The 12173-nt window shown below is 39.8% G+C and overlaps 1 protein-coding gene across 4 annotated transcripts in view; it reads right to left on the bottom strand.

Annotated features, from left to right (window-relative positions):
• setd1a (SET domain containing 1A, histone lysine methyltransferase) overlaps nt 1-8737 on the bottom strand; it is a 32693-nt gene extending 23956 nt beyond the window's left edge. The window contains exons 1-7 of one of the 4 annotated variants that reach the window (XM_061712471.1): nt 8714-8737; nt 6753-6897; nt 6532-6630; nt 5274-5544; nt 4735-4865; nt 3460-3716; nt 1394-3095 (exon numbers count right to left, since the gene is read on the bottom strand). In XM_061712471.1, the coding sequence (XP_061568455.1) occupies nt 1394-3095; nt 3460-3716; nt 4735-4865; nt 5274-5544; nt 6532-6630; nt 6753-6893 (2601 nt within the window). In that variant the 5' untranslated portion in view covers nt 6894-6897; nt 8714-8737. Of the gene's footprint in view, nt 1-1393; nt 3096-3187; nt 3260-3459; nt 3717-4734; nt 4866-5273; nt 5545-6531; nt 6631-6752; nt 6898-8608 lie in introns of those variants that run through there. The other 3 variants (XM_061712469.1, XM_061712470.1, XM_061712472.1) reach the window with 3 other exon arrangements.
• Nucleotides 8738-12173: the final 3436 nt, after the last annotated feature.

Here is a 12173-nt window from a genome sequence, read left to right on the forward strand (position 1 = left end):
CAGTAATCTGATGCTACAAAGACCGTTGCTTGTAAAAAAAGCTGTATTTTTTTTTTTTTTTTAGAAACGTTGTCTTTTTTAGGGTTAAACTTTATTAAATTGTAAACACCATACTATCTCTTACCAAGAGCAATGTTGCTACAGTGCAGTTGTTATTAGGCATGAAAATGCTACATCATACTGTGTGAAAGTCCTTTCCCCAGATGCGTCCATCTTATATTTCAGGCTCTGCATGTTGTGGCTAATCAAATGCATCCAACAATTTTTATTTATTACTGAGGTCTATCCTGCTTTTAACTTATTTATTTCTATTTATTACAAACCCTGACCTTGGTTTTTACTCTCTTTATTCATTCCTTGTTCTTTGACTTGTGGGCAACATCTACTTTTATCCTGTCAGTGAGCTTTGTGAGTACCTGCCATGTCTGTCTTGTGCTGTTACATACCTGTTCATTGTTTTTACTGTTTTTGTCCTGTGTCAAATTAAGGACAGTAGAGATTGTGTGTGAGATGCCTTTTACTGCAAAAAAAAATCTACCTACGGGTATTAAATAAAGTTAACTTGAACTCTGTTTTAACAGGTATGACACTGACCACAGTGCTAACCTATGAGAGTGAACAGAACAAAAGCACCGGACTGAGACTCCAAAGCAGCTGACACTCAACTTTGTCTTGAAATTCCCCAATTTATCATTATTTAATTTACGGATCAAAATCTGAAGACTGTACAAAAAGTTATTTTTTGGTTGATCCGGATGCGACGCTCCATCTTCCATCAACTATTGGCTCATTCGACACTGACCTTCATGTTACTTTCAACAAGTGTCTCCTGTCCTTTAATATCACATGAATATCAAACTCACACAAGATATTCCAAATAAACCAAGTTAGCTGTTTTTTCACCTCTCTCCAAAATCAAATGTCTGTTTCATTTGTTATATTTCCATAAAACAAATCAGATCTACAGGACTGTCTCAGAAAATTAGAATATTGTGATAAAGTCCTTTATTTTCTGTAATGCAAAAATGTCATACATTCTGGATTCATTACAAATCAACTGAAATATTGCAAGCCTTGTATTATTTTAATATTGCTGATCATGGTTTACAGCTTAAGAAAACTCAAATATGTTATCTCAAAAAATTTGAATATTCTGGGAATCTTAATCTTAAACTGTAAACCATAATCAGCAATATTAAAATAATAAAAGGCTTGCAATATTTCAGTTGATTTGTAATGAATCCAGAATGTATGACATTTTTGTTTTTTTTCAATTGCATTACAGAAAATAAAGAACTTTATCACAATATTCTAATTTTCTGAGACAGTCCTGTATATTGATGACCGCTTCATGCACGGAGGCCCTAACTGCGGGCAGGTTAAGTTGTCGTACCTGACTCTGTCCGTTAAAAGGTGGCGTGTGCGCTCCCGTCCGGCTCCCGACTTCAGCAGGACCACTCTGAAAAGACTCTTCCTGCAAAGCTGCAGTCACAGCCAGGGCAACCTGCGGCTGCGGCTCCTCTGCAGGTAAGACGTGGGGGGAGTAACTGGTAGCGGGAAGTGTGGGTACTGTGTGTACGGAGGGACTTTTCCTGCCCTCTCCTCCTTTTCCCCGCTTCCTTCCTCTGTGGCCATCTCTGTCTCTTTCCCCTTTCTTCCTGTGGTCCTTCTCCCCGCCGTCGCCCACGTGTTCCTGCTCCCCCGCTGCGTCTCCGGACCGACTTCTCCGCTCGGCTCCATCCCCACCTCGCCCCCTCTGCTTTTCCTCTTTTCTGTCCTCCTCGTCTTCCTCATCGGAAGCGAGGAAAGAAAATTTGGCCTTCTGTTCTTTTAGGAGCATTTCAATCCGAGAGTCGAGACTGCTGCTGTGGTAGACAAACGGCAAACTCTCGTTGGTAGAATCTGGCTCTGGGGATGAAGAGTCTCTCTGGGGTGGAGGCGGGGAGCTGGAGGAAGACAAGAGGTGGTGAGGAAGGGAGGTCAAGGAAGGAGAGTTGGAGGAAGAAGGAACAGACGGATGGGCCGGAGAAGAGGGCGGGGGTGTCTTGGGTGGAGCGGGTGGAGTGCTGGGACGGCGTTTGGGCTTTGTCCACTGCTCTTCGCGAGCCGGACTGTCCTGGTTGAAGTCTAGAGTGCCGAGTGTCTCAGCTACAGCTGCTGCAATAACAGAGGCCGGAGGGAGGGGAGGTGGAGGTGGTGGAGGAGCAGGCAAAGCACCGTGATGGCCAGCAAGGTAGTCTTTGTCGGCCCCGACGGAGGGCAACGAACCCCTCTCTGCGAGACTCGTGCCACCCGGACGAGTGGACGCGTCCAATCCCTGAGAAAGGGCGGGGGCCGGCTCTTTGGAGGAGTATGCGGAGTACGACGACAGAGGCGGGGACATGCTGTTCGAGGAAGAACGGTAGGAATTGGAATTATATCTTGGGTCGGAACTATTGGAGTAGTCACTGTCTCTGTCCCGATCTCTGTCCCGGTCTCGATCTCTGTCTCGGTCCCTGTCGTGGCTGCTCCGCCTGCGGCTGCTGCTGCTGTGGTGGTTGTGAGAGTGGTGGTGGTTGCGGTGTCTCTGGTGGTTGTGTTCGCTGGACCGGGAACCCAGGCTGTCTCGCCGGTAAGCCCTGTCCTCCCTGCGTTCCGAGTGGTGGTGGGAGTGATGGGAATGGTACTTTGAAGAAGAGTTTGTGTCCTGCTGGTGATGATAAGATGACCTTCTGGAACCACCGACGCCCCCGGCCCCGTACCTCCCCGCCGAGTCTCTTTCACGATCCCTCTCCCGTTCTGGAATCAGAGGCTGATCGTACTGGTTAGCGATGGGTGGCGGAGGCATCGCGGAGTGATGTGCCATGTGAGGCCCAGGTCCTCCGACACCAGGGTAGGGAGGGTAACACGGCGGCTCATTGGGACGGTATGATGTAGCCGGGGGAAACACGGGGCGCCCACGGTGGTATGCTGATGGTTCCTGCGGATCATCAGGGTAACGAGATACTTTATATCCTCCGACAGTAGATGAGACTGCAGAAGATGAAGACGAGGAAGGCAACATGTCCTGGGGAGGGTATCCACTGCCCAAAGTGCCTGCATTGTAGCCAGGATGCCTGCAACATGGAGATAAAATAAAATACATAATTTACTGACCATGCAGCAAATGACTGCTGGGCCAATGTTAAAAATCTCCAAAATGTACAACCTTAAAGCTGAGAAAATAAAATCAGTTATGCATCTCTCAGGCTTTTCTTTGCTTCAGCTGCTATCATTTCCTTTATCCAGAAGAGACAAACATTACTTTAAAAGCACCTTATAATTGTAGCCAAGAACCTGAGGGGAATGGCATTCTCCAAAACATCAATTTAAATTGTGGTCTGACTGTGAATTTGCATCATGACTATGAAGGGCCCTTAACAAAACCAAAAAAAAAAAAATACAAAAGTAATTTTCAAATGATAACAATCCAAAACGGACCTGTTGCTGGTGTAGCCTGAGTCTTGCGAGAAAGGAGTCCCAGACCTGGAGCTATACGGCGTTCCTCCACCGCCCTGAGACGAGGCGGAGGAGCTGGGGGTGAACGGGCCCGCCATGGAGGAGGGCGGTGTGTCCAAACGCTGCTCATTATATCCTGTTTCAGCAGAGCATGGTGTGATGCTTCCTGATGAGAGAGCCTGGACCCCCGCAGCCAAAACCACAAGCTCATTGGAAAACCGCCGTCGGACTTCTGGAGGCTACGAAGAAGAGAAATGTATTCTTTTATTATTTTTCATCTCTGACAATACTTGATCAATTTAAAGCACGTACTACTGCTGGACTAAGTATTGTCCCTTTTCAGACCAAAGATAGTTAAGAATAAGACATATCATTTGTATTCTTATATTGTAATTTGCATTAGATAAGGTTCCTTTGCAAAGTTGTGCTGCTGTGGGAACTTCTCTTATCACTCACATGGCAGCTCCTCCCCCAGGTCTGAACAAACCTGCTGAGCTGCAGATGATCTCACAACTTATCATCAATAGTTTAGCTTTCCTGTATTAATTTCTCTAGAAAGCACAAACCAGAAACTTTCTGAACAAACCGTAGCAACTTCTGCAGCAAAGGCTCACTAGAACAGCCCACCAAGGACAATAATTCAATTACATGAGCTGATAAAAGGAAAGCATATCATCAGTATTTTATGACTGAAGATGCTGAAATATACATTGTGGACTGCTCATCTCTCTAAAAATACAAAGATATAATTTTCCACATTATTCAACCTGAGGTAAGAAACAATCTTTCTGTGAATGCAGCCTAAAATGGACTAGTGAAAGCTACTCTATGTGCTGCATGGGACAGCATATGGAAGCATAGTTAGACTAATAATGAGTTTATATTTCTTCTTCAACTTCATATCAGGTAGATTCGACATTTGTTTTGTTTATTCATGTATTTGTTAACAATGTATCCACAAAGATGACATTTGTCTCAATAATCCATATGAACCAACTCCAGAGCCGCTGACATAAAGCAGCTTCTCGTTCTTGAACAACAGAGAGTTGCTGTGGATCCGGGACCAGTTTCATGGTCGAGAACCAGTTCTTTAACTATAGAAACATTAACAACTCTCTAGGTTGAGCAGTTATTATAATGTACTATTTAACAAGGTTTTACACGGATCAACACCTCAAACACAACTTCACTGATTTTATGATAAAACTTGAAATACCGATGAAGCTATCTTAGAAGATATTGTTGCTGCAGCTTTACCGTGTCTGACTGAGGTTGCGTTGGGGGCGGAGGTTGAACCCTGTCCGTCAAAGCCTTCCCTCCCAGGGGAACTGTCTGAGGAGTGTAGGACCCGTTTACTATCAGATCATAATACTTCTGCCTCTGTTGACCTGTAAGAATATTAACAAAGAAAACAGTCTCAGTGAGAAATGCAGATTGCAAAATAAACACAGATATAAATTACACGCACTTCTGCTTTTATAGTTACAGTCCTTACAATATGGTTGAGCAAGTAATTGATTACTTCCTCTGTGTATTTGCATGAGTATAGATAACAGAACGGCAAGATGCAGCATGCTTAAAACTAAGGTTTTAAAAATCACGTTAGCTTTAATCAACTCCCAGATTGATTTGTTTATAAGTGTGTTTTGAAGGACAAAACCACTGTTTGAATGCACATTCTTAACAGTATGACATTTAATGGTAAATTAGTCATCACAGAAAACTACTTTAAACTAATATTCTTAAGTACCGGTATCCCTGACAAAAGCTGCCCCAGATGTGGTGTTGTAGCTTACCCTTTATATCCAGCTGGGCATGAATGATGTTACCCATGACAGAAGTGTTGTGCAGATTCTTGACTGTGTCCTTGGCTCCTCGAGTGCTAGTGAACAACACCCTGGCCAGGCCCAGGTGCTTTCTTGTCTTGGGGTGAAACAGGATTTCCATCTCCTCCACATCACCAAACTTGGCACACATGTCTGCCAAGAAGGGCTGCTTGATGTTGTCATTGAGTCTAGCAAAGGTCACCTCCTTGAGGGGTATGGGACCCACGTAGAACTCATCGAGCTGTGGTGACGGGTGACAAGATTTGGGAAAGGTTAATGTAATTCCAAAAGATGCAAAGCTTTACTTTGAGTTTGACTACTTCATAAGCTCTACCAAGGTATCTATCAAGTTGAAGAGTCTGTGGAACTTGGCTTTGTTAGTTGCTGATGAATAAATAGCTTTAACCAGTCATGTAAAGCTATATATCGTCATTTAACATTGACCTTCTAAACATATGATAAAAATAATTTTGTTGCTTTGATGGTCCAAACATGTAATCTGAGTTATATCAATGGGTTTCAAGTATTTCTAGGTCATTTCCAAACAATACAATCTTTAAACATTACAAGTTTTTCCAGACGAGGATGGTTTTGCAACCAGGCATGGGTGTCCAGGTGATAGCATCACACAGATAATTACCAAGAATGCTGAGCACATGATGATGTGATTATTCATCCATATTACCACAATATTTACAATTTAAAGAAAGAAATGGGGCAAAACCCAATACAAACCTTGCAAGTCAAACTAATTTACTAATTTATACAATGCTTTACAATGTATCATGTTGTCTTTTACTAGATCCAATTGTCACCAAGCAAACAGATTGACAATATCTCTCTAACTAGTTACTTTTACAGTATTGCCTGATCTTTTTTTCCCCCTGCTTCTCTTTCATATTTTCTCCAAATCCTCTACATACAGAAATACATTTAAGTTTAACTTGATAATACACAATCACCTTTAAATTACAGTAAATTTTATATGCGACTATTTTTAAATAAAGAGCATGACAGGATAGTAGGTGATAATATTATGGTATTATGACCTGCATGACTCCAAGTTAGATCAAAGTTTGCTAATTTGCCAGTGTGGTAGGAGGATAATGGGAGGGATATCAAGCCAAATGCTTTTTTTTTTTTCTTCGTATGCTGAGCTCTTATAACAATGCCAACCTTTTCAAATTTGCCATTAGTCAAACTCTAGAAAAACTGCTGACCCGCTCACCTTAAACTTCGGCACTGGTAGGGACAGTTCTGTATACCTGGACCACAGTCTCCGGGGTCGAGGATCCCGCAGTTCTCCCACAGGAGGAAATCCAGAATCCTATTATATAATAAAGTGGTTACAAGTCAAATAAGGGAAAGAATAAAAATAGAAAGAGAAAAAAAAAACACTGTTGAAGAAAGAAGCTCGTTGTAAAGAGAAAACAAGCAAGTTGAACTCACTGGTACACTGAAATGCACTCCATCATATCTGTAGATTTTCTGTGTGACCCGTCTGATGGCAGGGTCCTGGACGAGTTTGTAGCTTTTCCACTGCAAACTGACGGCTTTTTGTGTTTCTGTCCCACTGTCTGGATCCATCATATATCTGAGCATCAAAGGGAAACAGTGATTACTGTCAATGCACATGAAGAAGCTATAAAATCAAAACAACATCAGGTCTATAAGGATGGAAGCTTTGACTGCTTGGACTCTGTCCGGAAGAGGCTCAGCAGAGGGTGTACTTCCTACGTCAGCTCAGGAAGTTTAACCTGCCAGAGCAGCTGCTGACCAATCTATCCAGGACCAGTACCTGTCCAGGACTAGGAAATGGGCAGGTAGCATCTCTGCAGACCCCTCACACCCAGGACACAGTCTGTTCGAACTCCTCCCCTCTGGACGGCGCTACAGAGCTCTGTACGCTAAAACCTCCAGACTCAGAGACAGTTTCTTCCCCCTCTCATCATTCATAGTCTCAGAGTAATCAACCACTGTGCAATAATAATAATAACCACAAACCATATGCTGTAACAATGCACCTTCCAATAACTATGACTACCTCATACTGCTGCAACCTTCACTTTTAAATTGTATATATGTTATTAAGAGCTGTCATTTGTCTATTTACTGTACAGTGAGCGAAAATAACCGAGTCAACTTCCCTGTCTTGTTTGACCTGACTTGGCCAATAAACCTGATTCTGATTTTTCCAAGTATGACCTGGCCACGACAGGCAACAAGCAGCACAACGTAACTTTCAGCTTTTGTTGAGTTTGGTGGCTCCTTTGGACAAAAGCGGTAATGCTTTACCAGTAGTGTGGCAGGGTTCCTACCATGCACCTCCAAGTTACATAGTGCCAGTGAAGGCGATACAGACCCCTCAGACCATGACAGAGGTTCATTAAACCTGTTGGAAGTTGATGTACCATCAAAATGACTCTGGAAATATTATATTAAGGTGGAAAAGTTACATAGTGCTGCTTTAAGAGTAAAAGAGTTACAAAACACATATAACAACAATAACATACACATAAAACATAAGCACTATAAAATTCTCTTAAATGACCATTTTCGACCTTCAAAGTTTTTAAAACTCATTGTAAACACGGTGAACCCCTCGAGAAACGCAGGCTCCGAATCTCGGTTCCAACACAGGGAGCAAGTGTCAACAAGTCACAAATATCTGGCCAATAAACCTGATTCTGACAACTCAGAAGTGAAACAAAGCTAAACAGATCCTTTAATATTATTTGCTCTTTTGAATTGCACCAATCACCACAACAAATTCGTTGTGTATGTTCAACTACTAGGCAATAAACTTCTGATTCTGAAATGCTGCAACAACAACATGGACCTAATGGAAACATATGATGCGTGACATCATTTTTCCAGGGGATTGCATTTCCAGACAATTCTGCATTAATTATAAATGTCAAGGGAAAGCAGAAGACTAATTATTGGCACTAATGCCAGGCCGGTGCCGGTTGAGCTGGAGCTGCTGCGCACTGTCACAACAATGAGCAGCGTTACGTCACAGAACCGTCCAGTTAGCAGCCTGCTGCTAAAAACCCCGCTAACATGCACCGGCAAACACGCAAAAACCCGCCTGCAGGCGTCACGCCGCATGCATTTTGTTCAGAAACACCTTTTAAACCCCCCGCTACCGGTTGCGCTCGAATCGGATAACGCAAACCGAAGTTATATGAGTTAAACATGTTCGGCGTGGAGCTATTGGGAGCTAGTGCTAACTAGCACTGGTTCAAACCCTGTTTTTGAGAATCGCCAACCGCGAACCGGAGCTCCTAAAGGGATGCCAGTACCATTCCGATGGCTATTCCGGCCAGTTACGCGCCTCTTGCGGGAAACCGACGCCTATTTTGGTGTTTGAGATGCAGATATTGTTCAGAGAGCCGCCATCGCCTCACCGACCTGCGAGCCTCGCCTGTTCGCCATCAGCCACGCACATGCAGCCTTCACTTACCACACGGCACTTTCCTTTACAATATCACTCTTACAATAAAGGCTTAACCAATAACGCAACCCCCCTAGACCTTAATATATAATATTATTTTAATTATAATAGATTAATATACTGGGTTTGTTACAAATATTAATACTTTACAAAAATGCTCGAATCTGCTCACAGCATACACAGTCTGGAAAAGTGACCACATCACCCCCTACCGGCTTCTCCATGGCAACAACCTTCGTTACTGATGCGTCTGCTAAACTGTGCAGTGAAGTAATTTTAATATTTTAAGCCTACATTTTCTGGAAAACTGTTAACACCGGGCATTTTCTCTTGTTTTATTAGGATCTATGGTTTTCTGAAATTTACGTGAGCATTTAATGTTGACACAATAATCTTATATATTTCTGAAAAAAAAAATAATGTAAAATTTTAATAATATTATACATATATATATATATATATATATATATATATATATATATATATATATATATATATATATATATATATATATATATATATATATATATATATATATATATATATATATATAAATACAATATATATATATATATATATATATATATATATATATATATATATATATATATATTGTATTTATAGAGTGTATAAATGTATAAATATATATAAGTATACTTATATACTTATATAAGTATAAGTGTATAAATATATATATATATATATATATATATATATATATATATATATATATATATATATATATATATATATATATATATATATATATATCGCATTTAATTGTTAAGGAGAGTAGAGAGGAGAGGACGCTGGCGTGTTTGTTCGCCGCTTCTCCATCTCTGACTTTTTAAATTCTTGTAAGTACTCTGAGATTCCCTGAATGAAGAGTGGTCTATAAGTGCTCTATAAATAAAAATACATTTTATTTAATATTATTATATTTGATATGATCATGTTCTGTTATTCATGGGTTTTAAGTTTGTGCTATGATTTTTCCAACTTACTAAACAGAAACATCTCTCTTCATTTAATGACATATGTCTGAATACAGACGGTGGAAACATGTCACCGTTAGTTTTACTGGATCTCAGTGCTGCATTTGATACAGTTGACCATAAAAGTTTACTCAAACGACAGGAAAACTGGGCGGGTCTCTTCAAAACTGTGCTAAACTGGTTCAAAACATACTTAGAGAACAGAGGTATTTTTTATACAGTATATAGTAATGGACTCAGACCTAAATTTGGAAAAACACTGCAATAACAAAGACGGCCTACTATCACCTTAAGAATATATCAAAGTTAAAATATCTGATGTCTCAGGAGGACCTAAAACTAGTCCATGCATTCATCTTTAGTAGCTTTATCATTGTAACATCATCTTTAAAGGTGTATCTAAAAAGTCTGTTACACAACTGCAGCTCATTCAGAACTCAATTGTCTTTACCAAGACCAAAAAAGTGGACCACATCAGTCCAGTTCTGAGCTCTTTACACTGGCTGCCTGGTCTATAAAACTCTGAATTGTCCAGGACCAAAATACATCAGTGACCTCAGTGTGAATTTTTATCAGTTCCGAGTCAGAACCGGACATGGAGAAGCTGCATTCAGCTTCTGTGCTCCACAAGTCTGGAGCAAACTCCCAGAAAGCCTCAGATCAGTTTAAACACTCAAGTTTATTTAAGTCCAGGTTGAAGACTCACCTGTTCTCAGCTGCCTTTGAGTGAAGCTCTAAATCTGCAGTCCCAAAACTAATCATATTTTAACCACTGATTTTAATCTATTGTTCTTATTTATTTATTTTTGGTTAAAATTTTGAATCATGCGCCAAGGTGACACTGATTCAGTTTAAGGTCGTACACAGAATTCACATGTCCAAAGTCAAGCTTCATAGACTGTTTGATACAGGTGATAAATGTGACAGATGCTCCTTATCACCTGCTAACCATACACATATGTTCTTTTCCTCCCCAAAGCTGTGTTCATTTTGGTCATCTTTCTAAAATACTCTCTCAAAAGCCCTTAAGAAACCGGTGGTTTCTAGCCCTTTAATTTCTATTTTTGGTGTACCTGAAGATTTTAATAGTTTTACTAAGGAGATTAATATAATTGCTTTTTCCTCTCTTGTAGCTCGTAGATGTATTTTACTTCAATGGAAGGACGAAAAACCTCCATCTCCCAATTCTTGGTTGAAAGACCTGATGTCCTTTTTATATTTAGAGAAAATTAAATATGGTATTAGGGGTTGCTCTGATAAGTTTTCTTATATTTAGGAACCTATTCTTTCTTTTGTTAATTCTTTGGCATCCTTGGAAGATTAGTTTAATTTGATTTAATTTAATTATAGGGAAGTATGATATTGCTAACAATGTCTATTTTTTTTAGGGTTCCTCTTATGTCTGTTTATTTTCATTTTTATTTATCTTATTTCATTTTTTTTGTTGCTGTTGTTTTGTGTGTCCTGTAATTTATTTTATTACTTTATTTTTCCTATTATTATTGTCTTCAGTCAGAGTTTGATTGGTAATTGGTACTTACTTTGGGACCTGTTTATAATTACGTATTTTGCAGTGTGTGTGTGTTTTGGGGTGTTATGTTAAGTTTTGTGTCCTTATTTATTTTACTTGTTTTTTTTTTTTTGTTTTGTGTGTGTGGTAAAATATAAAATAGGGTATTCTGTCGAATCCTTTAAAAAATGTTTATTGTGTAATATGCATTACATCGACTACCCAATAAACATGTTAAAAAAAAACAATTTGAATCATGCTTTTTATTTATATTTTAATGTCTTTGTAAAAGTACTTTCAATCACCTTGTTAAATTGTGCTATAGAAATAAACTTGCCTTGCATTTCTGTGTACTGAGTCATTTTAAAATTTATCTTGCATTAATCTTGTCTAACTTAATATGCATTCAACCACAGACATGGAAATTAAATCCTCAGTGCCCATAATGCAAACGACAAGAAATAAGGCGGGATGCGTCACCAGACTGCATTAGCTTTATTATGGGATTTGTAACAAAACTGCAACTGCAGCGTTTTTGCAGTGACATTCAATGGTCACGTTTTGATGATGTAGCGTAATTACAACCTCAGATTAAATGTGTCTGAGCTAAAAACAATTAGATTAATATTAGTTTCTGTTTTATTGAGTTAACATCTGTTCTTGTTTTGCATTCCAGGAAAAAAAGATAATGTTATTTCACTTCTTGTTTAGAGGAATACAGTTTAACCATTTCAGGAGTTGGCCTGCAAAAAAAAAAAAAAAAGACCACCATCGACTTCAGCATGATTAACTGCTTTGGTGTAACTTAATCTAATCCCGAGACTGCTGACACAATCAACATGTTAAATTTAGCCTCCCCCTTTTATGGTGCCTGTTTCAAATATACAACTGAAGACGAATAGAACCAG

The sequence above is a fragment of the Cololabis saira genome, chromosome 21 (genome assembly GCF_033807715.1).
Source record: "Cololabis saira isolate AMF1-May2022 chromosome 21, fColSai1.1, whole genome shotgun sequence".
Taxonomy (NCBI): Eukaryota; Metazoa; Chordata; class Actinopteri; order Beloniformes; family Belonidae; genus Cololabis; species Cololabis saira.